Raw genomic sequence first — 26,640 nt, forward strand, 5'->3', positions numbered from 1 at the left:
TTAATAACTATTCTAACTAGCTAAAATAAATACAAAGTTACCTGTAAAATAAATATAAATCCTAAAATAGCTAAAATGTAATTATTAATTACATTGTAGCTATCTTAGGGTTTATTTTACAGGTAAGTATTTATTTTTAAATAGGAATAATTTATTAAAGTATAGTGTAGTGTTAGGTGTAATTGTAACTTAGGTTAGTTTTTATTTTACAGGTAAATTTCTCTTTATTTTAACTAGGTAGCTATTAAATAGTTAATAACTATTTAATAGCTATTGTACCTAGTTAAAATAAATTGAAAGTTGCCTGTAAAATAAAAATAAATCCTAAGATAGCTACAATATAATTATTATTTATATTGTAGCTATATTAGGGTTTATTTTAAAGGTAAGTATTTAGTTTTAAATAGGATTCATTTAGTTAATAAGAGAAATATTATTTAGATTTATTTAATTAATATTTAAGTTAGGGGGGTGTTAGGGTTAGTGTTAGACTTAGGTTTAGGGGTTAATTAATTTTATTACAGTGGCGGCAGTGTAGGGGGCAGGATAGGGGTTAATAAATTTATTATAGGTGGCGACGGTGTAGGGGGGCAGATTAGGGGTTAATAAGTTTAATATAGGTTGCGGCGGGGTCCGGGAGCGGCGGTTTAGGGGTTAAACTATTTATTTAGTTGCGGCGAGGTCCGGGATCCGCAGGATAGGGGTTAATAAATTTATTATAGGTGGCGGCGGTATAGGGGGGGCAGGATAGGGGTTACTAGGTATAATGTAGGTGGCGGCGGTGTCCGGGAGCGGCGGTATAGGGTTAATACATTTATAAGAGTTGCGGCGGGGTCTAGGAGCAGCGGTTTAGGGGTTAATAACTTTATTTAGTTGCGGGGGGGGCGCTGGTATAGGGGGTAGAACAGTATAGTTAGTGTGGGTGCTTAGTGGCAGCTTGTCAATAAAGCTGTCAAAAAGCCGAAGAGCAGCGAGATCGGATGAGTGATAACTATCACAGTCCATTGCTCATCGCCCCGTACTTGGTGCGCGGCTTTTTGACAGATTTATTGATAACTTTGGCAAGGTTTTTCAGGTCCGCGGCGGCGATGGTAGGCGAGCTTAGGCGGGCGTATTGGGCTGGCGAAGACAGGTAAAGTAGACACGTTGATAACTAGAGGCCAAAGTCATGATTCAGATAGTGCATACGATTTTAAACAACTTTCTAGATTACTTCTATAATCTATTTTTCTTTGTCTCTTATATTTTGTTGAAATCACTGTGAGTAAGGCAATATTTGTGTATTCCGTTTACATATGAATGATATTCCCAAATTTTGTGCATGTATAAGTGTAATTACTTTATTAATGGATCTCACTATTTCCACTTATTTGCAGTTGTTCTGGAACAAGATAATATTTTGTATTTTATATTGTGCAACAAGTATACTTTGCAGATCAGAAATAGAGTGTGGATTGACCTTCAAATTATTTTCATTTTTTGCCATGAAACCCTGTGCTTTGAATGGTTTATCATTGTTGTCTAAGCAGCAAAATGCACTCCAAATGTAGCTGGGAATGTTAATTCTTTTCTGTTTTTTAACAATAATCCAATCGTCTCCAGGTATCACTCCTGTGATGACATACATGATCTTGCATTGGGGAGCAATATTCCTCACGTTCATCTCATTGATTCTCCAAGCTACTCTATTCAGTGACAATGCCATTGGAGCCACATTGGTGAAAGTGAAAGTGGCTGTCTGCCCTTCTCCAGGTGGGTGGTCGGCACATGGATTCAGGTGCCCTTTGTCATATCCCGAATTTATATAGTCAGAGTTCACTGCCTGAACCATACGAATACGATCTTTAGGGTCTCCAGGAAATTTATGATTTTTAATCTCAGCTTCAAGATCAGGTTGAAGCATCATGTATTGAGGAAGATTTGTGTCCACCAGCTACAAAAAGAAATGAACTAGAGTTAAGGACCATGTGTTTACAATGGGTCTTGTATGTACTTATGGTGTATGTATGGTACATATATGTTCAGTCTTATATAGTTAGTGCTTGATGATAAATGTAAAATATTTGTAGAATATCAGCCTGTCTATGTCACTTCTGTTTATCCATAGTTTGTGCATATATATAAATTATTGTATTCTGTTCATGCCTTTATGTTTTTGGTTCATATGAGAAAATGTGTCTCTCTTTGTCTGTGTGATATGTCACCATGGGCAAGACTGAGTATTTCTACATTTTAATCCAGTAGATCTACATATGCCCATCTGCACTTGCACATATTAAAGGGACATGAAACCCTGATTCAGATAGAGCATGTGATTTTAAACATATTTCCAATTTACTTTAATTATATAATTTTTTATTTTTTTTCTCTTGGTACCGTTTGTTCAAAATCATACCTAGAGAGGGGTCAGGAGCTGCTGATTGGTGGCTGCACATATATGCCTAATGTTATTGGCTCACCCAATGCATTCATCCAGCTCCCAGTAGGGCATGGCTGCGTCTTCAACAAAGGATACCAAGACAAGGAAGCAAATTAGATAATAGAAGTAAATTGGAAAGTTGTTTAAAAATGTATGTTCTATCTGAATCATGATAAAAAAATTGGGGTTTCATGAAGATTTAACTATGCGTTGTAAAGTGACAAATTTAAAGAACAGAGAAAAATCTACACCACTGGCTCAACCATATGTTCAGTTAGAAACCAGTAGTACAAGTAGTAGTAAAGCAAATTTGATAATGGAAATAAACTGGAAAGTTGTTTAACATTGTATGTTCTACCTAAATCACGAAAGAAAAAATTTGGGGTTTCATGTCCTTTTAAAGAGATCACGAAAAAAATATATATTTGTCTTTAACCATGAGAAAAACAGAGTACTCTTGATATACATTTTATGAATAACTATAAAGTATTAAATTATTTTTTCTTCATTTAAAATAACTATTCTTTTTAAAAAACTTATGAAAGGATTTTTAATTTTATTTGCAATAATGTCACATAATAGATAAACTATTTAAGTGTAACTATATAGCACAGAAAATGAATGTCAGGATGAAAGAAGTATTTACAGCATGCTTGTGACAGTTTATTTGTGATGTATTGTAATATTAAATTATTCTTGATTCACTCACCTGTGGTTCCAGTTGAAAAGTTTGACGTCCACCATATATGTTCTCCTTGTGATAAAATGAAGAAAATAATGAATTATTATAGTTAGTATAATTACAGTAATAATGTTGAAGAGTGTGATGTTTCACATATGATGTGTTACATGCACTAAAAATGATGCATGTGCAATATTTATGTATATCACGTGTAGCTCATGTGCTTGTTTTATAGGGGCCGAATTATTAAGCACCATATTATTAAGCACCATATGGTGCATCTGTTTCCGCGCATGCCTTCAGGCTCGCCGGGAACAGCAGTTAAAGGGCCATGATACCCAAATGTTGAAACACTTGAAACTGATGCAGCATAGCTGTAAAAAGTTAACTAGAAAATATCACCTGAACATCTCTATGTAAAAAAGAAATATATTTTACCTCAAAAAATCCTCAGTAGCCACATCCCATTGTAAAGGACTTCTAAGCAGCAAATCAGTATGTCTTTGAGCTTTTCGTGCACACTCATCTTATTTCCCTATTCAGTTTAAGGAAGTTTACTATGAAATCTCATGAGAGTTAAGTGAAATCTCATGAGATCACAGTAAAAGAGTTCATGACCTCAGCACTGCTGATTGGCTGCTGTTCATTTCTTCATTTATTTTTTATTTTTTTTACCTGCAGCTGGGCAGTATCTGAAGTATAGCTTTCTTTCTAATGACACGGTGAGTCCACGGATCATCATAATTACTGTTGGGAATATCACTCCTGGCCAGCAGGAGGAGGCAAAGAGCACCACAGCAAAGCTGTTAAATATCACTCCCTTACCCACAAACCCCAGTCATTCTCTTTGCCTGTGCAAGGAGGTGGTAAAGTTTTAAGGTGTCTGAAGATTTTTCAATCAAGAGTTTGTTATTTTTAAAAGCAGAGCAGGTTGTTCTGTTTTGTTCTGGGTTCTAGCTGTGTACCCACATCAGTCTCTTCAGTAGAGCTGTGGTGGCTTTTGAGCATTTGGAAACTGGTGGGGTTTTTCATTCTCACTGTACCTTCCATGTCTGGGCTGAATGCCTGATTAGGATTAGTCAGACTTTAATTTTTTCCACGGGTCTATGGGGGAGGAAGCCTTCCCATATCTGTGTTACTGCCCTGCTGCCAGGCAGATTGGTCTCAGGCAAGTGCCTGTTTATTATTTTCCTTTGCTGACAGAAGAAAAGGTTATGGCACTTTTCTGGGGATTGGGACTGAAATCATATGTGGGCAGTATGCGGGCACTGTTAAGACACTTTGGAGGAGAGGCTCTCAGTTTTGCAGCGGTGTTGCTGCGTGTGTTTGTTTTTTATACCGGCTTTTTTTCTAATATGTTATGGCGGTCAGTCTTTTTGTCACGCCCACGAATAGGAGGGGCGGTTTGCTGAGGTGGCAATTAAGTTGCTCGCCTCTCTGGAGCTCTGTTATGTTCCTGTCTGTGTGGAGGTTGCTTGTGTCATTGTCTGCCTGGAGGGTTCAGTAGTTTTTGCTTTAGCCTTTTTTTTCGTTTGGAAAAGCAAACAGTTTTTTTGCAGTAAAAACGTTGTCCTTTTAAAATTTAAAGGGCCAGTAACGTTTTTAATTTTTAACTTTTAGGAAGCCAGTTTGATTTATTTTTGATAAGATGGATCTAGGGGCTTTGCAAGATGTTACATGTAGCTTATGCCTTGACTCTAATGTGCAACCTCCAATCCCTTTTTGTTCATCATGTATTGATAGGACATTACATTATAGGGATAGACTTTTTGAATCTGAGCCATCATTAGCTAAGGCGGATGCTGTTCAGGGGTCAACTGTCCAGGATATGCCATAGCTCTCTCCTCATATGTCCTATCCTTTAGTGTCTACTCATGCAGTGCCCAGTGTTTCATCTGTAACTCCAGTTGGGGTTACCTTTCAGGACATTGCTACCCAGATATCCTCTGCGGTAACTGATGCCCTGGCGGCTTTTCCTATGTTACAGGGGAAGTGTAAAAGGAGATATAAGGATTCAGGGAGTAAGGTATCTGAATCAGGTGTGGCTATGTTGAATAGTTCCTCTAATAGATCTGAGGGGGAAGATTCTTCTGTAGCATCTGAGGGGGAGATCTCAGACTCAGATAGTATAGTTCCTTCTTCTGATGCTGAAGTGGTAACTTTCAGTTTTAAACTTGAGTACCTCCGGGTGCTACTCAAGGAGGTTTTGGCTACCTTGGATGACTCTGATGCTACGGTTGTAGTCAATCCAAAGAAATCTAGAATGCTGAACAAATATTTTGATGTTTCTTCAGCGGTGGAGATTTTTCCTGTTCCAGACAGTGCTTCTGAGATTATTGCATGGGAGTGGGAGAAGCCTGGGATTCCTTTTTCCCCTTCCCCGATTTTTAAGAAAATGTTTCCAATTGCTGATTCTGTTAGGGATTCTTGGCAGACAGTTCCCAAGGTGGAGGAAGCGATTTCCACTTTGGCCAAGAGGACCACTATTCCCATAGAGGATAGCTGTTCCTTTAAGGATCCTATGGATAAGAAGTTGGAGGCATTGCTTAAAAGGATGTATGTTCACCAGGGGTTGCAAAGGCAGCGTGCGGTGTGTATTGCTACTGTCACTAGTGTGGCAGCATATTGGTTTGATGCGCTGTCTGATTTTATTCAGGTGGATACGCCTCTTGAGGAGATCCTGGATAGGATCAGGGCTCTTAAATTGGCTAATTCTTTTATCAGGGATGCCTCTTTGCAGGTCATCAAGTTGGGAGCAAAGATTTCTGGTTTGCTGTTTTGGCTCGCAGGGCTTTATGGTTGAAGTCTTGGTCTGTGGATGTGTCTTCTAAGTCTAAGCTTTTGTCTATTCCTTACAAAGGTAAGACCTTGTTTGGGCCGGGCTTAGCTGAGATTATTTCAGATATTACGGGAGGAAAGGGTCATTCTCTCCCTCAGGATAAGAGAAATAAGTCGAAGGGACGCCAAAGTTCCTTTCGTAACTTTTCAGGCAAGCCTTCCCCCTCATCTTCCAAGCAGGAACAGTCCAAGGCCTCCTGGAAGTCCAATCAGTCTTGGAGCAAGGTGAAGCAATCTAAGAATCCTGTCTCTCACTCAAAGTCAGCATGAATTGATTGTTGAAGAGACTAATATAAACTAGCTCTAAATAGGGGGTGCTATAATAAGTGTATTGGGACAATGAAAAATGAGTGTGTAAGCCCTACACATCAATACGAAAACATCTAACAACACATATACACACACATATTTGTGAAAAATGAATTATATATGTATATACACATGTACATATATATATAATATATATATATATATATATATATATATATACACATACACAAGTATACACACACCAATGTGCATGCACACTATACACATACACAAAAACAGTTATAAGTGAGTGCCAGTAGTAGTATTGTTAACACTAGGTACAATAGACATATACATATAATATTCCAATGCTATTTATGGACAAACCCATTTACAAGCAACAAAGTCCAATAAGATCTGTGTGGTTCAACCAAGGAAAGGTGAAGACAATTGTTTTGATCTGATGGCGATGATACAGTAATGCTGCACTCTCCTCACATGTGGATGACAAAGAATCGGGAAGATGAAAGAAACAAGAGAGGCGCCTGTGTGTACCAGTTGATAACCAAAGGATAATTTTCAAAGAACCTTAATCAGGGTACTCACATTTGCAAAGAGCACTCAGACAGTGCTATTGGAAGCAGGTTGAATGTTTAACAGCAACCCAGCTCACTGATTGCAGGAACAAAATGACATCAAATCTGGAGAAGATAAGAAAAAAACAGGGTGCCTGTGTGTAGTAGTAATAAACCAAAAAGATATCAGTGTAGATTCTTATTCAGTATACTCACATTTGTGAAGAGCACTCAGACAGTGCTATTAGGCACAAGCTGGATATTTAGCAGCAAACCAGCTTACTGATATGATGGTAACACAGGCACTGGAACACAGGGACACAGTAACACAGTAACACAGGTAATCAAGAGTCTCAAAGGATAGAGACTATAAACTAAAACTGCAGAATAGACTGCAACAAATGCAGCCTATAGCTCCCTAAGGAGTAACAGGTAGGTAGGAAAGGCATGGTTCCAATGTATAATGAACAAAATGTAAAATTGATTTATTGTAAATCAAAAATACAAAAAATACAGATAAAAATATAAAACAATGGGGGGGCGGAGCCTAGCCATAGCTGAAGATGGCTGCTTTCTAGAAAAGCTCTGATGTCCCTGCTGAACTTACGCTAAAATAAGTGCATATATCAAATAATTTTAAGCAGAAAATAGCATTTTTGACTTTCCTAACGTTAACCCGCTAATCGGAGACACTTTTTACAACCCAGAGGCAGCTTAATAGCCGCAGCTACACTTGATAGCAGCTCCGCCATCACTGGGCCTGACAGCACCCGGAGGGAGTGATCGCACTCAAATACCTCCGATACACAAAAAACGTTACTGATTAGGAGGAGGATCACAAACGGTGCATTATAGCACCGGGAGCAGGCTACACTGGCATACCTCCGGAGCCGTCCTGCACTAAGGTGAACTCACGCACTGTAGCGCACATACCGAGGAGACTAACGGCTACATCGACTGAGGCTGTCTGCAAGCTGCGATCAGGAGGAACTATATACCGGACACTGACCTCCTTCACGGTGAACCCTCACAGCCTGTTCAAACAGCGTAGCAGATTGGGAGCGGAGCAGGCCCGAGCAAGACCGCACCATCAGGCCTAGCCACGTGGCGAACGGAACTGACACTCTCCATCTAACACTTATAAGGTACTGAACTCTGCTATCCCCTTACCAGTACTACATCCCAGGACCTCCTAGTGGGTTCTGCATGTGAGGCTTCTTATGTGAGATCAGTGGAATATCCACGGCTACAACTACATAGGCCGCAAACACTGCATGCAAAGGAAATTCATTAGACTGCTACTATAATTTCAGTGCCTCAGTTTCCTCAAGATAAATCTAACCTCTTATAGTATAATAACGGCTGCATGTACGTTGCCACCACTACCTTACAGAGACATAATTCCTATTAAACTCTTGTCATTTGGCCTGTTACACTGTTACACTGCTTTCAGGTCATACATTTTGGGCTGGTGGTGTATATGTAATGACCAGCAAAAGACAGGCTAGACTCCCCAAGAATTCTCAAACCACAGTGATGGACAATTTTTTAATTGCAAATGACTCTACAGCTCCTCTGGAGAAGCCTGAGACACAACAGAAAAGAGTAGCTGCACAGATTCATAATACTGACACAATGCACACCCACCAAAACTGTGTGACCAAAGAAGATATAAAGCTTCTCTCATCCAAAGCAGATATAAAAGAGGCCATGAAAGATTTTAAATCTATGTTTCACGAACTTAAACGAGATATTTCAGCTGTAGACCGCAGGGTAACCCAGGTAGAAGAAAAGCATGAAGTACTCAGCTCTGATCTCCAGCACCAAGCTAGCTTTCTGCAGGCGCAAGAGAGCACAGTACATACACTGCTAGACAGAATTGAGGACCTCGAGAACCGCAGTAGGAGGAACAACCTCAGACTGCGAGGAGTTCCAGAGTCAATCGAACCCCCTGCTATACAGGAATATATTCAAGATTTTGTCAAGTATCTCAGAAATGAAATTATGGGTCCTGAGATCCAGATTGAAAGGGCACACAGGGCGCTGCGCCCTAAACCTCCAGGACGGGCTCCACCTAGAGACATCATTTTAAAGCTACTATCCTTTAAAGAAAAAGAAGAAGTGCTTCGATTAGCTAGAAACAAGCAACAGATAGAATTTAGAGGTGTTGAACTGCAAGTATACTCAGACCTGAGTCCAGCTACTCTCCAAAAGAGGAGGGACCTCAGGTTTGTCACCTCTGCCTTAAAAGCCAATAGAATCCCATATAGATGGGGTTTTCCTACCAGCCTCATGGTCACTAAAAATAATGTCACACATGTCCTCAAGACACCATCAGATCTCCCGTCCTTCAATCAGGCTCTTGGCCTTAATATAAGACTTCCTGTAAAGGCCCCTGTAGCCCCGGAGGGCCCAGCAGAAGGGGAACCTAGCGGCCTGCAACATCTCCCAGACTGAACATAAGGAACATTTCTTTTTTCCTTTTGTCTTTCACTACTTGGACAATATGACCTACCCTCCCTAGCAGTAGCCCTGAAACTGGGCTTTAACCTCCTGGACACTGAGAACCACCTCAGATAAGTTATAACCTATTAGTGTTTTAAATTGTTACAATTCTTAACTGATGGTACTCCCTATGATCAATCCATAGTATAACATTAGTAGCAATACCTGATGCATGTATATAATTCACAGTACTAATGATGTTCAGTTGTGTGTGCACATGTTTGATTACTTATATGTTATTACTTTACGGACTAGAACTTGTTTCTGTAACTGTCACCATGATATCCCTATATGTTGCTAGGTTCTGATTGAATTATGACTCATCTGACTAAGCTAGCTTATTACACTCAGTCTGAGGGGAATACCCTATCTAGGATGAGGCAAATAGAGGGAACACTGTTAAGATAAAAACTCTGAGACATAAGTCTCTAGCCCCGCAGTACCATTCTCCTGAAGCAGATTCCAGAAGCCCTTAATCTAAGCCCCTTACTAAATAAGTAGAGTTATAGTTATGCTTGTATTAATAATAACCAAGAACTATGGGATAAAGGGATATAGTATACAGAGGATCCCTAGAGTTATCGCATCCCGTAGAATAATGTTAGTAGCAAAACCAGATGTTTGTCTATAATTATAACACTAATGATGTTCAATTGTGTCTATACATATGTGGCTACTTATATGTTATTACCTAGACCAGAACCTGACCCTATAGTTACCATCACAATACCCAGGGGCATTAATAAGATCTTACTGAATCATGGCTCATCTGGCCCAAATGGTTTGTTACTCACAGTCCAATGGAGGTACCCTAGCTAGTATGAGGCAAATAGAGGGAACATTGTTGAGATAAAAACTCTGAGACATGAGTTTCCGGTCCAGCAGCCCTAATCTTCTGGAGTAAATTCCAGAAGCCCTTACTCTACGCCCCTCCCTAAATAAGTAGAGCAATAGTTATGCTTGATTTAATAATAACCAAGATCTGTGGGATACAGGAAAATATTATACAGCCGATCCCTAGAATTATAGACTAGTATATAAGAAGAGAATGTTTTAGAATAAATAATGCTGTTAAACCCATAGGACAAATTGGGACCGAACAGAGGATATATAACCGTTAGGCCTTCCTCTCCCTAGAAAACTTAGTTTTGATCTTTATAGAGGTCTTCCCTTACCCACTTGAGGCAGAAAACACCCAAGAAGCATATAAGTGGTTGATAACAATCCTGTTTACCACAGGTACATAAAACACCTGAAAGCAATTACTAAATTTATCAAGTATCATAAGGGGCAAGGACCCTCGCATCACATAGACTAACACCCTCATATTAGGTTTCCCCCTGGAATTTGGAAAGAGGTTCATCACAGGAGCCCTCCCAGAAACATACGGAGGGTAGGTCGGGAAAAATGCACCTTTTTCTATGCACTTATTACTGTTGTTTATTTTTTCAATGTTAAATATATATAGCGTAAGTAGGCGGGGAACACTACCCCTGCTTTTGTTGTTTATTAATATTATCCGTCCCTTTCTAGGCGGATTAGTTTCTGCATAATACCAGTTACAGTTTCTTTCTATAACAAAGACTCTGTTATACAGAGTGCTTCACATTTAAGCTTCCCTCATTGTGACGTGACTCACTCTTCCCTATCCCTTGTAAGTATTTCTTGGTTTTCCTAACTTTAGTCTATTCTCCTCTACCCCCCTTTTTTTTTTTTTTTTTTTTTTTTCTTCTCTCCCAAAATAATAAGGTAAGCATGACGAACCCACGCCTGGGAATTGTATCCCGTCCCATAGAATTAATTTCGATAAATGCAAAAGGCCTGAATAGCCCAGCTAAGAGATCTATGGTGATGAGAGACTTACATTGACAGGGAGGTAACATCGTTTACCTTCAAGAAACACACTTTGCTATAGGCCATGAACCCCGCTGGTATAGTCGTCAGTACCCTTTGGCCTTCTTCGCCTCAGGTCCCCAGAAAAAAAATGGGGTGGGTGTCCTATTCAGTGCAGACTTACCATTCAAACTGGCAGAAATATATAGAGACCCAGAGGGTAGATATCTGATCCTCACAGGTTCACTATACAATAGACCTATAACATTAGTCAATGTTTATTCCCCTAATCAATCTCAGCAGGTCTTCCTTCAGAAAGTAATTCACAAAATACACGAGATCCAATCCGGTATTCTATTCTTGGGTGGTGATCTAAATGCCTCCTTGGACCCAGCCCTAGATACCTCCGACGGCCTCTCCAGCGTCCCTCATAAATCTCTTAAACGCATACTAACCACCCTCAGGGACTCAGCACTATATGATGTTTGGCGGTTGCACCACCCTACATCTAAGAATTACACATTTTACTCTCACCCGCATAGAAAATACTCCAGAATCGATTACTGGTTTACAGACACGATCGGACTTACACTCTCCACGAACAGCAATATACTCCCCATTACATGGTCAGACCATGCTCCGGTCACATGCACCGTATTGTGGTCCAATGTACCAGCCACCCCATACATCTGGAAGATGGATGACCTCCTCCTGGAGGATCCAGTATTCAAACTGGAAATAGAAAGGGCACTAATAGAATATTTCCAAATACACAAAGACTCGGATTCCCAGGCCTCAGTGATCTGGGAAGCTCATAAATGTACAATCAGAGGCCTCTTTCTCAAGCGAAAGGCTGGAATAATAAGGGGAAGGAGAGAGAAATATCGCAAGTTGCTCGCTGATGTAGAATCGGCGGAGCAAGCACATAAAAGAATACCAGCAGATATTACACTAGCCGAGAGATTGACTCAAGCGAGATCGGAACTCATGAAGTTCCTTCAAGTAGACTATCAAAAAGCTGCCTTAATCTTAAGGCAACAATTTTACGAACAAGGAGATAAAGCTGGACGTCTACTAGCCAGAGCAATAGCTAGGAAAAAAACCAAACATTATGTATATAGCATGACTCATCCAGATGGGGGTCAGAGAGAAGACGGTAAATCAATTGCTGAGATCTTCGGATCTTACTATGAGAACCTCTATAACATACAGAGAGTAAATGAAGTAGGAGATGAGCCCCCCCCCCACGAGCACGAGAAACGCAACAGATATTGGAATACCTAGAAAGAGTGGAGGTCCCCAGGCTCTCCGACCAAGATTCCGAGGCGCTGGAGTCTCCATTCACACTATTAGAAATTAAACAAGCCATTAAGGATCTAGCAACAGGGAAAAGTCCAGGTCCGGATGGATTTGGAACTAAATACTATAAAACATTCTGTGACATTTTGGCACCAGAAATGTTGATTCTCTTTAACCGGCTATCTGACTCTCCGATCCTGCCTCATACGATGCTCGAAGCACATATCACAGTAATCCCTAAGCCCAACAAACCAGACAATAGACCAGAGAACTATCGTCCGATATCGCTGCTAAACTCAGATATCAAGATTCTGGCGAAAGTTATAGCTAACCGCATAAACAAATACTTACCACAACTGATCTCTACTGATCAAGTGGGATTTATTCCGAAACGAGAGGCAAGGGATAATACCCTAAAAGTCCTCCAGATTATAACGCATGCCCACAACACTGGAACCCCTCTGGCCCTGGTCTCCACAGACGCAGAAAAAGCGTTTGACCGGGTCAGTTGGGAGTTTATGCGACACACTCTGGAGAAATTTGGGCTGGGCTCTAAATTTATAAATCAGATCATGTCCCTGTACTCGGCGCCGAACGCTAGAGTTAGGGTGAATGGAGTACTCTCTGACGCCTTTACGATTCGTAACGGGACCAGGCAGGGATGTCCCCTGTCTCCGCTCTTGTTCGCATTGACAATTGAAGTCTTGGCGAGCAGGATCCGGACAAGCCCAGAAATACATGGTGTCCTTGTAGGAAGTGACGAACATAAGCTTGCCATGTACGCAGACGACGTCTTACTTATGATATCGGATGTGAAGGGGTCCCTGACGGTGGCCCTAGAGGAGCTCAAACTCTTTGGCACAGTATCGAACTTTCTTCTAAACCCTTCCAAGTCAGAGATTATGAATATCTTGATTCCCCACATCGACTTTCAAATTTTGGAAGGTACATGCCCAATAAAAATAGCACATGGCAAACTAAAATATCTGGGTATTCACTTAACCCCATGCATAAAAGAGACTGTAGACATGAACTACAAGGGCATAAGAGACGAGATCCTTAAAGATCTATCGTCTTGGAGAAATAAAACCATCTCTTGGATGGGCCGCATCGGAGTGGTTAAAATGAATGTGTTGCCACGCGTGCTATATGTCATGCAGACCATCCCACTATCTGCGGCCTCGCACATCATTCATCAAATACAGTCTGCTCTTGAGTCCTATATTTGGAGAGATCTAAAGCCTAGAATCAAAAGGAAAACTACCTTCCTCCCTCGGAATAGAGGCGGACTAGGTATTCCAGACCTGAGAACGTATCATACGGCAATATCTCTTCAACGATTAGTGGAATGGTGTCATAACTCGGCCCAAAAGGCCTGGGTTCAGGTCGATGGCGTGCTGCTGAAGAGGGGCAACGTGGGAGCTCTCGCGTGGACCCCCTCTAAAGACAGACCTCTAGAGGTCAAACTCTACCCAATGATCGAGGAAGTGTTCTCGACTTGGGATAAACTGATTAAAACAGCCACCTACGTATCGACGCAATCCTCACCAATCACATCAATCAGAGAAAATCCTGATATGGAATTTCTATCAAGGCTCAATTTCCCGAACAAGACCTACAGCCTTGGTGACTCAGCAATGTATAATATACTCTGTCAAGGTAAATTGAAATCACAAGCGGCATTAGTTGAGTGGAACAGGGGGGCTTTTGCCTCATGGTTCACAGTGACACAGACACGGCACTACCTTGACACTCATAAAGCCAAACCGGACTTGACTAGACGCAGAACACATTTTGAAACCTTGTGCACAATGTCCGCGCCTCCATCTCATTTGATATCTCAGATTTATAGAATGTTACAGCTAGGCGGGGATGACTGTCTTCCGGGTTACACACAGACATGGCAAAACGAGCTGGGCCTAGAAATTGGACCCAAAGAGTGGAACAAGATATTTGACAAGACAAAGAGAGCATCAATCTCGGCTAGAATTCAGGAAACACAATATAAATTGCTGAGCAGGTGGTACTTGACCCCCCAAAGGTTAAAACACATATACCCTCACTCAAATGGGGGATGCTGGAGAGGGTGCGGAGAAAATGGCACCCTATTGCATATTTGGTGGACCTGTCCCCTACTAACACCTTACTGGAATGATATAATGGCTGAAATGAGTAGGGTTCTCGAGGTGATCATCCCTCCTAATCCAAGTTACTTATTATACCATCAGTTACCTAAGATCACAAGGGAAGACAAATCTAGGCTCTTCCTGGTGATGCTCAATGGAGCAAAAAGCCTGATTCCCGTTTACTGGAAAAAACAGGCCACCCCGAGTGTTCAGGAGTGGAAAACTAAAGTAGCAGACCTGCTGAGACTTGAAAGATATCATTACCTTAAAATTGGAAAACTTGACATACACGAGATGATGCTGCTGACCTGGGAGGGACGAGGACTGTGAGTTAATAACGTGAGAGAGGTTCATTTCCTCCCAACCCCCCCCCCTTTTTTTTTTTTTTTTTTTTTTTTTTTCCTTCTTCTTCTTCTTTCACCCCCCCTCCTTCTTACCCTCCTCTCTTTTTGCCCTGTAGCCCTATCCTACTACTTCTTCCTTCCTAAAGCATTATCTTTAAATCGAGTGCAGTATTATAAGCAGCTGTGTAAGGAGTGTAAGCTGCTAAAAGCTATAAATACCGTATGATCTGTACCCGAGGATTTATATTTTTATTTTCTTCTTATGTTTTTGCTGTTATTTTAACTGGTATCACTAAACAGTTGCAGTTGATATTTGAGTAATGTAGTCGGTACACATTTCTGCAGTACCTGACTAGGTTCTTTTTTTCTTATACTGTTTGAATTGATCTAATTCCTATCTGCGAAATTATACAAGCAAACCTTAATAGTACAGATGTTTGCAAATTATGTACAACTGACATTGTATTGTACTCATAATAATGCTCTGTATTTTTCTTATTTCGCCAATAAAGCTTTTTTTTTGAAAACTAAAAATATAAAACAATGGAACCAGAAGGCAGGGGTTGCTAGCTACCCTCCTTTAAATATACAACACGTTTCTCAGTGCTTTACCACACTGTTTCATCAGGCAAGTCAGCATGAAGAGTCTGCACCCGGTCCGGGAGCGAATCTTGTGGGGGGCAGACTTTCTTTTTTCGCTCAGGCATGGGTTCGGGATGTTCCGGATCCCTGGGCGGTGGACGTGGTGTCCCATGGATACAAGTTGGAGTTCAAGAATTTTCCTCCCAGGGGCAGGTTTCACCTTTCAAGATTATCTGTAGACCAGATAAAGAGAGAGGTGTTCTTACAATGTGTTCAGGATCTTTCTGACCTGGGAGTTATAGTTACTGTTCCAATTCAGGAGCAGGGTCTGGGTTTGTATTCCAGTCTGTTTGTGGTTCCCAAAAAGTAGGGAACTTTCAGACCAATTCTAGATCTCAAATGTGTAGACAAGTTCCTCAGAGTTCCATCATTCAAGATGGATACTATTCGTTCCATTCTTCCTTTGGTTCAGGAGGGTCAGTTCATGACTACTGTGGATTTAAAAGATGCATATCTGCATATTCCCATTCACAGGGATCATCACAAGTTTCTAAAGTTTGCATTCTTAGACAAACACTTTCAGTTTGTGGCCCTTCCTTTTGGTCTTGCAACGGCTCCCAGAATTTTCTCAAAGGCCCTGAGAGCATTGTTGGCGGTGCTCCGGTTGCAGGGTGTTGCAGTGGTGCCTTATCTGAAAGATATTCTGGTTCAGGCGTCATCTTTTCAACAAGTAAACTCCCACACTGAGTTGTTCTTGTCTTTTCTGCGCTCCCACGGATGGAAGGTGAATTTAGGAAAAAGTTCATTGATTCCAGCTACAAGGGTGGTATTTTTGGGCACCATAATAGATTCTCTAGAGATTAAGATATTTCTGACAGAGGTCAGAAGAACAAATATCTTCGACTCTTGTCTTGCCATTCAGTCCTCTCCTCGGCCACCAGTGGCTCAGGGTATGGAGGTAATTGGTCTGATGGTGTCAGCTATGGACATCATTCCGTTTGCTCGGTTCCATCTCAGGCCTATGCAGTTATGAATGCTCAGACAATGGAACGGAGATTATGCGGATCTGTCTTCTCGAATTGTTCTGGATCAGGCGACAAGAGATTCTCTTCTGTGGTGGATGTCTAGAGATCTTCTCTCTAAGGGAACCTGCTTTCGCAGACCTACCTGGGTGATCGTGACCACGGATTCAAGTCTGCCGGGATGGGGAGCTGTTTGGGGCTCGCTGAAGGCTCAGGTTCTATGGACTCGGGAGGAGTCGATTCTTCCCATAAATATTCTAGAGCTGAGGGCAATCTTTAATGCTCTTCTGGCCTGGCCTCAACTAGCTTCAGCCCAGTTTATCAGGTTTCAGTCGGACAACATAACATCAGTGACTTACATCAACCATCAGGGAGGAACTCAGAGTTCCTTGGCCATGACCGAGGTAGCCAAGATTATTCAGTGTGCGGAGGCTCACAACTGCTGTTTGTCTGGGAGCCACATTCCAGGGGTGGACAATTGGGAAGTGGATTTTCTGAGCAGATAGACTTTTCATCCGGGGGAGTGGGAACTTCATCCGGAGGTGTTTTCCAGCTTGATTCTCAAGTGGGGACAGCCAGAGTTTGCTCTCATGGCATCTCGCCAAAATGCCAAGCTTCTGAGGTGTGGGTCAAGGTCAAGGGATCCTTGGACTGTACTGATAGATGCTCTGGCAGTTCCTTGGGAGTTCAGTCTGGCATATGTGTTTCCTCCGTTTGCTCTTCTTCCTCTAGTCATTGCTCGGATCAGACAGGAGAGGGCATCAGTGATTCTCATCGCACCGGCGTGGCCTCGCAGAATCTGGTATGCAGATTTGGTGGAGAAGTCATCTCTTCCACCTTGTAGACTTCCATTAAGGATGGACCTTCTACTTCAGGGGCCCTTCCTTTATCCAAATCTCGTTTCTCTGAAGCTGACTGCTTGGAGATTGAACGCTTGATATTATCTAAGCGTGGGTTTTCTGAGTCGGTTATTGAGACTATGATTCAGGCTCGTAAGCCTATAACTAGAAAAATGTATTATAAGATATGGCGTAAATATCTGTATTGGTGTGAATCCAAAGGTTATTCTTGGAGTAAAGTTAGGATTCCTAGGATTTTGTCTTTTCTCCAGGAGGGTCTGGAGAAGGGTTTATCTTCAAGTACCTTGAAAGGTCAAATTTCTGCTTTATCTATTTTGTTGCACAAGGGTCTGGTGGATGTGCCAGATGTTCAGTCTTTTTGTCAGGCCTTGGTTAGAATCCGGCCTATGTTTAAGTTTGCTACTCTTCCTTGGAGTCTTAATTTGGTTCGTAGAGTTCTTCAACAGGCTCCGTTTGAGCCTATGCATTATTTGAATAATTAGATGTTATCCTGGATGGTTTTGTTTTTGGTTGCTATCTCTTCTGCTCGAAGAGTTTCGGAACTTTCAACACTGCAGTGGGAATCTCCTTACCTTATCTTTCATTCTGATAAGGTGGTCCTGCGTACTGCCTTAGGTTTCCTTCCCAAAGTGGTTTCGGATAGGAATATTAATCAAGAAATTGTGGTTCCTTCTTTGTGTCCTAATCCTTCTTCTCATAAGGAGCATTTGTTGCACAACCTGGATGTGGTTCGTACGTTGAAATATTATTTGCAGGCGACTAAGGATTTTCTCCAGTCTTCTTCTTTGTTTGTTGTTGTTTCTGGGAAGCGCAAGGGTCAGAAAGCTACAGCTGCTTCTCTTTCTTTTTGGCTGAGGAGTGTTATTCGCCTGGCATATGAGACTGCTGGACAGCAGCCTCCTGAGAAAATCACGGCTCATTCCACAAGGGCTGTTTCTTCTTCTTGGGCCTTCAAAAATGAGGCTTCTGTGGAACAGATTTGCAAGGCTGCTACTTGGTCATCTTTACACACTTTTTCTAAATTTTATAAGTTTGATACTTTTGCTTTGGCTGAGGCTTCTTTTGGGAGAAAGGTTCTTCAAGCAGTGGTGCTTTCCGTTTAGGCTAACTGTCTTGTCCCTCCCTTATCATCCGTGTCCTCTGGCTTGGGTATTGGTTCCCAACAGTAATTATGATGATCCATGGACTCACTGTGTCATTAGAAAGAAAAGAAAATTTATGCTTACCTGATAAATGTATTTATTTCTTGACACAGTGAGTCCACGGCCCACCCTGTATTTTTTAGACAGTTTATTTTTCTATAAACTTTAGACGCCTCTGCACCTTATGTTACTTCCTTTCTTCCCTTTGGTCGAATGACTGAGGTTTGTGGGTAAGGGAGTGATATTTAACAGCTTTGCTGTGGTGGTCTTTGCCTCCTCTTGCTGGCCAGGAGTGATATCCCCAACAGTAATTATGATGATCCGTGGACTCACTGTGTCAAGAAAAGAAATATATTTATCAGGTAAGCATACATTTTCTTTTTTACACAGAACTTAATCTGCTGAGCTGAGGAAATTGTGAGGTAAAATATCTTCCTTTTTTACATAGAGATGCTCAGGTGATATTTTCCTGTCAGCGTCTTACAGTTATACTGCATCAGTTTCAAGTGATTTAGCATATGAGTATTATGTCCCTTTAAGTAGCAGCAGTCTTAAAGGGATAGGAAAGTAAAAATTAAACTTGCGTGATTCAGATAGAGAATGTCATTTTAAGACACTTTTAAATTCACTTCCATTTTCAAATGTGCTTCGTTCTCTTGCGGCTAGATTACGAGTTTTGTGTTATGGTGAAAAAGCAGCGTTATCAAGTTATAACACTGCTTTTTCACGCCCGCTGCTATTACGAGTCTTGCAGGTTTAGGGGCACCGCACACTTTTTTGGCCATAACGCAAATCAACTTACGCACATTTTGTAAAGTCTTTTTTCAATGGGACTACCATAGTGCCGGTATTACAAGCTTGTCCTGGGAGGCCAAAAAGTGAGCGGTACACCCTATACCACCAAGATTCGTAACGCATTCTAAAGTCAGTAGTTATGAGTTTTACGCTACAAAGCTGTAGCATAAAACTCATAACTAAAGTGTTAAAAGTACACTAACACCATAAACTACCTATTAACCCTTAAACCGAGGGCCTCCCATTTCGCAAACACTATAATAAATGTATTAACCCCTAATCTGCCAATCCCGACATCACCGCCACTAGAATAAACATATTAACTCCTAAACCGCTGCACTCCCGCATCACAAACATTAGTTAAATATTATTAACCCCTAATCTGCCACCCCTAACATCACAGCCACCTATCTACATCAATTAACCCCAAATCTGCCGCCCCCAACGTCGCTGACACTTTACTAAAGTTATTAACCCCTAACCCTAAGTCTAACCCTAACACCCCCTAACCTAAATATAATTAAAATCAATCTAAATAAAACCTACTATTAGTAAATAAATAATTCCTATTTAAAACTAAATACTTACCTATAAAATAAACCCTTAGCTAGCTACAATATAACTAATAGTTACATTGTATCTAGCTTAGGGTTTATTTTTATTTTACAGGCAAGTTTCTATTTATTTTAACTAGGTAGAATAGTTACTAAATAGTTATTAACTATTTACTAGCTACCTGGCTAAAATAAATACAAATTTACCTGTAAAATAAACCTAACCTGTCTTACACTAACACCTTACCCTACAATTAAATAAATTACCTAAATTAAAGACAATTAACTAAATTCAATACAATTACCTAAATTACAAAAACCCCCACTAAATTACAGAAAATAAAAAACAAATTACAAGATATTTAAACTAATTACACCTAATCTAATAGCCCTATCAAAATAAAAAAGCCCACCCAAAATATAAAAAAACCCTAGCCTAAACTAAACTACCAATAGCCCTTAAAAGAGCCTTTTGCGGGGCATTGCCCCAAAGAAATCAGCTCTTTTACCTGTAAAAAAAAATAATACAAATAACCACCCCAACAGTAAAACCCACCACCCACACAACCAACCCCCCAAATAAAACCCTAACTAAAAAAACCTAAGCTCCCCATTGCTCTGAAAAGGGCATTTGGATGGGCATTGCCCTTAAAAGGGCATTTAGCTCTTTTTCAGCCCAAACCTCTAATCTAAAAATAAAACCCACCCAATACACCCTTAAAAAATCCTAACACTAACCCCTGAAGATCCACTTACAGTCAACGAAGACGGTAGAAGCCTTCATCCAAGCGGCAAGAAGTCCTCAACGAAGCCGGCAGAAGTGGTCCTCCAGACGGGCAGAAGTCTTCATCCAGACGGCATCTTCTATCTTCATCCATCTTCATCCACCGGAGCTGGTCCATCTTCAAGACATCCGACACGGAGCATCCTCTTCTTCCGACGACTCCCATCGAATGAAGGTTCCTTTAAGTGACGTCATACAAGATGGCGTCCCTTAGATTTCTGTTGGCTGATAGAATTCTATCAGCCAATCAGAATTAAGGTTGAAAAAATCCTATTGGCTGATGCAATCAGCCAATAGGATTGAGCTTCAATCCTATTGGCTGAACCAATCAGCCAATAGGATTGAGCTTGCATTCTATTGGCTGATTGGAACAGCCAATAGAATGCGACCTCAATTTTATTGGCTGATTGCAACAGCCAATAGGATTTTTTCAACCTTAATTCCGATTGGCTGATAGAATTCTATCAGCCAATTGGAATCTAAGGGACGTCATCTTGGATGACGTCCCTTAAAGGAACCTTCATTCGTCGGGAGTCGTCGGAAGAAGAGGATGCTCCGCGTCGGATGTCTTGAAGATGGACCCGCTCCGCGCCGGATGGATGAAGATAGAAGATGCCGTCTGGATGAAGACTTCTGCCCGTCTGGAGGACCACTTCTGCCGGCTTCATTGAGGACTTCTTGCCTCTTGGATGAAGTCTTCTCCCGGCTTCGTTGATGATGGATGTCGGCTCTTCTAAACTGTAAGTGGATCTTCGAGAGTTAGTGTTAGGATTTTTTTAAGGGTATATTGGGTTGGTTTTATTTTTAGATTAGGAGTTTGGGCTGAAAAAGAGCTAAATGCCCTTTTAATGGCAATGCCCATCCAAATGCCCTTTTCAGGGCAATGGGTAGCTTAGGTGTTTTTAATTAGAGTTTTATTTGGGGGTTGGTTGTGTGGGTGGTTGTTTGTATTATTTTTTTTACAGGTAAAAGAGCTGATTTCTTTGGGGCAATGCCCCGTAAAATGCCCTTTTAAGGGCTATTGGTAGATTAGTTTAGGCTAAGGGTTTCTTTTTTTATTTTGGGTGGGCTTTTTTATTTTGATAGGGCTATTAGATTAGGTGTAATTAGTTTAAAGGGACAGTCTAGTATAAATTAAACTTTCATTATTCAGATAGGACTTTTAATTTTAATCAACTTTCCAATTTACTTTTATCATTAAATTTGCTTTTTTCTCTTGGTATTATTAATTTAAACTAAACATAGGTAGGCTCATATGCTAATTTCTGAGCCTTTGAGGGCTGCCTCTTATCACATACTTTTAAAATCTCTTTTCAACACAAAGAGACAGAAAGTACACGTGGCCCATATAGATAACACTGTGTTCAGGCACAGGGGGTTATTTAGGATTTAGCACAAAACAATGCTAAATTTAAGACAATAGATAATAAACAGTCACAGTCATGTGTTCAGGGGGCTGGAAGAAGGTTCTTAGATACCAGGTAATCACAGAGGTAAAAAGTATATTAATATAACTGTGTTGGTTATGCAAAACTGGGAATGGGTAACAAAGGGATTATCTATCTATTAAAACAATAACAATTCTATGGTAGACTGTCCCTTTAAATATCTTGTAATTTGTTTTTTATTTTCTGTAATTTAGTGGGGGTTTTTTTGTAATTTAGGTCATTGTATTGAATTTAGTTAATTGTCTTTAATTTAGGTAATTTATTTAATTGTAGGGTAAGGTTAGGTGTTAGTGTAAGACAGGTTAGGTTTTATTTTACAGGTAAATTTGTATTTATTTTAGCTAGGAAGTTAGTAAATAGTGAATAACTATTTAGTAACTATTCTACCTAGTTACAATAAATACAAACTTAGCTGTAAAATTAAAATAAAACCTAAGCTAGATACAATGTAACTATTAGTTATATTGTAGCTATCTAAGACCTAGATTTGGAGTTTGGCGTTAGCCGTGAAAACCAGCGTTAGAGGCTCCTAACGCTGGTTTTAGGCTACCGCCGGTATTTGGAGTCACTCAAAATAGGGTCTAACGCTCACTTTTCAGCCGCGACTTTTCCATACCGCAGATTCCCTTACGTCAATTGCGTATCCTATCTTTTCAATGGGATTTTTCTAACTCCGGTATTTAGAGTCGTTTCTGAAGTGAGCGTTAGACATCTAACGACAAAACTCCAGCCGCAGGAAAAAAGTCAGTAGTTAAGAGCTTTCTGGGCTAACGCCGGTTTCTAAAGCTCTTAACTACTGTACTCTAAAGTACACTAACACCCATAAACTACCTATGTACCCCTAAACCGAGGTCCCCCCACATCGCCGACACTCGAATAAATTTTTTTAACCCCTAATCTGCCGACCGCCACCTACGTTATCCTTATGTACCCCTAATCTGCTCCCCCTAACACCGCCGACCCCTGTATTATATTTATTAACCCCTAATCTGCCCCCCTCAACGTCGCCTCCATCTGCCTACACTTATTAACCCCTAATCTGCCGACCGCAAAGCGCCGCCACCTACGTTATCCTTATGTACCCCTAATCTGCTGCCCCTAACACCGCCGACCCCAATATTATATTTATTAACCCCTAATCTGCCCCCCTCAACGTTGCCTCCACCTGCCTACACTTATTAACCCCTAATCTGCCGAGCGGACCTGAGCGCTACTATAATAAAGTTATTAACCCCTAATCCGCCTCACTAACCCTATAATAAATAGTATTAACCCCTAATCTGCCCTCCCTAACATCGCCGACACCTAACTTCAAACATTAACCCCTAATCTGCCGACTGGAGCTCACCGCTACTCTAATAAATGTATTAACCCCTAAAGCTAAGTCTAACCCTAACACTAACACCCCCCTAAGTTAAATATAATTTACATCTAACAAAATTAATTAACTCTTATTAAATAAATTATTCCTATTTAAAGATAAATACTTACCTGTAAAATAAATCCTAATATAGCTACAATATAAATTATAATTATATTATAGCTATTTTAGGATTTATATTTATTTTACAGGTAACTTTGTATTTATTTTAACCAGGTACAATAGCTATTAAATAGTTAAGAACTATTTAATAGCTAAAATAGTTAAAATAATTACAAAATTACCTGTAAAATAAATACTAACCTAAGTTACAATTAAACCTAACACTACACTATCAATAAATTAATTAAATAAACTACCTACAATTACCTACAATTAACCTAACACTACACTATCAATAAATTAATTAAATACAATTCCTACAAATAAATACAATTAAATAAACTAGCTAAAGTACAAAAAATAAAAAAGAACTAAGTTACAAAAAATAAAAAAATATTTACAAACATAAGAAAAATATTACAACAATTTTAAACTAATTACACCTACTCTAAGCCCCCTAATAAAATAACAAAGCCCCCCAAAATAAAAAAATGCCCTACCCTATTCTAAATTACTAAAGTTCAAAGCTCTTTAACCTTACCAGCCCTGAACAGGGCCCTTTGCGGGGCATGCCCCAAAGAATTCAGCTCTTTTGCCTGTAAAAAAAAACCATACAATAACCCCCCCCAACATTACAACCCACCACCCACATACCCCTAATCTAACCCAAACCCCCCTTAAATAAACCTAACACTAAGCCCCTGAAGATCTTCCTACCTTATCTTCACCCTGCCAGGTTCACCGATCCGTCCTGAAGAGCTCCTCCGATGTCCTGATCCAAGCCCAAGCAGGGGGCTGAAGAGGTCCATGATCCGGCTGCAGTCTTCATCCAAGCGGGAGCTGAAGAGGTCCATGATCCGGATGAAGTCTTCATCCAAGCGGGAGCTGAAGAGGTCCATGATCCGGATGAAGTCTTCTATCAACTGCATCTTCAATCTTCTTTCTTGCAGACCTCCGACGTGGAACATCCTCTTCTCCCGACGCCTACTAGCCGAATGACGATTCCTTTAAGGGACGTCATCCAAGATGGCGTCCCTCGAATTCCGATTGGCTGATAGGATTCTATCAGCCAATCGGAATTAAGGTAGGAATATTCTGATTGGCTGATGGAATCAGCCAATCAGAATCAAGTTCAATCCGATTGGCTGATCCAATCAGCCAATCAGATTGAGCTCGCATTCTATTGGCTGTTCCGATCAGCCAATAGAATGCGAGCTCAATCTGATTGGCTGATTGGATAATGTAAGTAGCGGCGGTTTACGGAGCGGCAGATTAGGGGTTAATAATAATATGCAGGGGTCAGCGATAGCGGGGGCGGCAGATTAGGGGTTAATAAGTGTAAGGTTAGGGGTGTTTAGACTCGGGGTACATGTTAGAGTGTTAAGTGCAGACGTAGGAAGGGTTACCGCATAGCAAACAATGGGGCTGCGTTAGGAGCTGAACGCGGCTTTTTTGGAGGTGTTTGGGTTTTTTTCAGCTCAAACAGCTCCATTGTTTCCTATGGGGGAATCGTGCACGAGCACGTTTTTGAGGCTGGCCGCTTGCGTAAGCAACTCTGGTATCAAGAGTTGAAGCTGCGTTAAAAATGCTCTACGCTCCTTTTTTGGAGCCTAACGCAGCCATTCTGTGGACTCTCAATACCAGAGTTATTTTTATGGTGTGGCCAGAAAAAAGCCGGCGTTAGTTTTTCGGGTCGTTACCGACAAAACTCCAAATCTAGCCGTGAGGGTTTATTTTACAGGTAAGTATTTAGTTTTAAATAGGAATTATTTATTTATTAAAATAGGTTTTATTTAGATTTATTTTAATTATATTTAAGTTAAGGGGTGTTAGGGTTAGACTTAGGCTTAGGTTTAGGGGTTAATAACTTTAGTATAGTGGCAGCGATGTTGGGGCAGCAGATTAAGGGTTAATAATATTTAACTAGTGTTTGCGATGCAGTAATGCGGCGGTTTAGGGGTTAATATGTTTATTATAGTGGCGGCGATGTCGGGGCGGCAGATTAGGGGTTAATAACATTATGTAGGTGTCGCGATGTCGGGGGCGGCAGATTTAGGGGTTTATAAGTGTAAGATTAGGGGTGTTTATACTCAGGGGTTCATGTTAGGGTGTTAAGTGTAAACATTAATTTAGTTTCCCCATAGGAATCAATTGGCCTGCGTTACAGAGCTTAACGCTGCTTTATTGCAGGTGTTAGACTTTTTCTCAGCCGGCTCTCCCCATTGATGTCTATGGGGAAATCGTGCACGAGTATGTACAACCAGCTCACCTCTGACTTAAGCAGCGCTGGTATTGGAGTGCAGTATGGAGCACACGTTTGCTCTACGCTCACTTCTTGTCTGCTAACGCTGGGTTTATAAAAACCTGTAATACCAGCGCTGTAGGTAAGTGAGCGGTGACAATAACTTGCAAGTTAGTACCACACCGCTCTTAACGCAAAACTCGTAATCTAGCTGTTGGTGTTCCTTGTTCAAAAGAATACGCACATATCCTACACTAGTGGGAGCTAGCTGCTGATTGGTGCCTGCACACATTTGTCTCTTGTGATTGGCTAACTAGATGTATTCAGCTAGCTGCCAGTATCACAATGCTGTTCCTTCAGCAAAGGATAACAAAAGATTGAAGAAAATTTGATAATAGAAGTAAATTGGAAAGTTGTTTAAAATTGTATGTTCTTTCCAAATCATAAAAGAAAATTTTGAGGTTTCCTGTCCCTTTAAGACCGCTGTTCCTTAACTGGTCTGCTGCCTCTGAGGCTGCGGACATCAATCCGCCCGATCGCATTCGATCAGGTTGATTGACAGGGGGCGACATTGCACAAGCAGTTCACTAGAACTCTTTGTGCAATGATAAATGCCGACAGCGTATGCTGTCAGCATTCAGCGATGTCTGGCGGACAGGATACTCTACAGCATATCATGTCCGTCAGACATTGATAATTCGGCCCCATAGTGTGTATTAGGCATGTGCACTCATCTCATTCATAAGGAAACAAATGACAAAAATGTACTATCCGCTTGATATAGGGTTATTGTTCAAATATTATTGTCTGAATATTAGAACAATAATTCATTTTTGAACGGATATTCATTCACCTGTT

At 40.7% G+C, this 26,640-nt stretch overlaps 1 protein-coding gene across 1 annotated transcript; it reads right to left on the reverse strand.

The window, feature by feature from the left end:
- Positions 1-1,366: 1,366 nt before the first annotated feature.
- LOC128642683 (endonuclease domain-containing 1 protein-like) lies at positions 1,367-7,854 on the reverse strand. Its single transcript, XM_053695463.1, has 3 exons — positions 7,762-7,854; positions 3,129-3,173; positions 1,367-1,933 (listed from the first exon to the last, which is right to left on the reverse strand). Exons 1-3 carry the CDS (start codon positions 7,852-7,854, stop codon positions 1,367-1,369), a joined length of 705 nt encoding a protein of 234 aa, XP_053551438.1.
- Between the last annotated feature and the right edge of the window lie 18,786 nt (positions 7,855-26,640).

Source organism: Bombina bombina, chromosome 12 (genome assembly GCF_027579735.1).
Source record: "Bombina bombina isolate aBomBom1 chromosome 12, aBomBom1.pri, whole genome shotgun sequence".
In the NCBI taxonomy this organism is placed as follows: domain Eukaryota; kingdom Metazoa; phylum Chordata; class Amphibia; order Anura; family Bombinatoridae; genus Bombina; species Bombina bombina.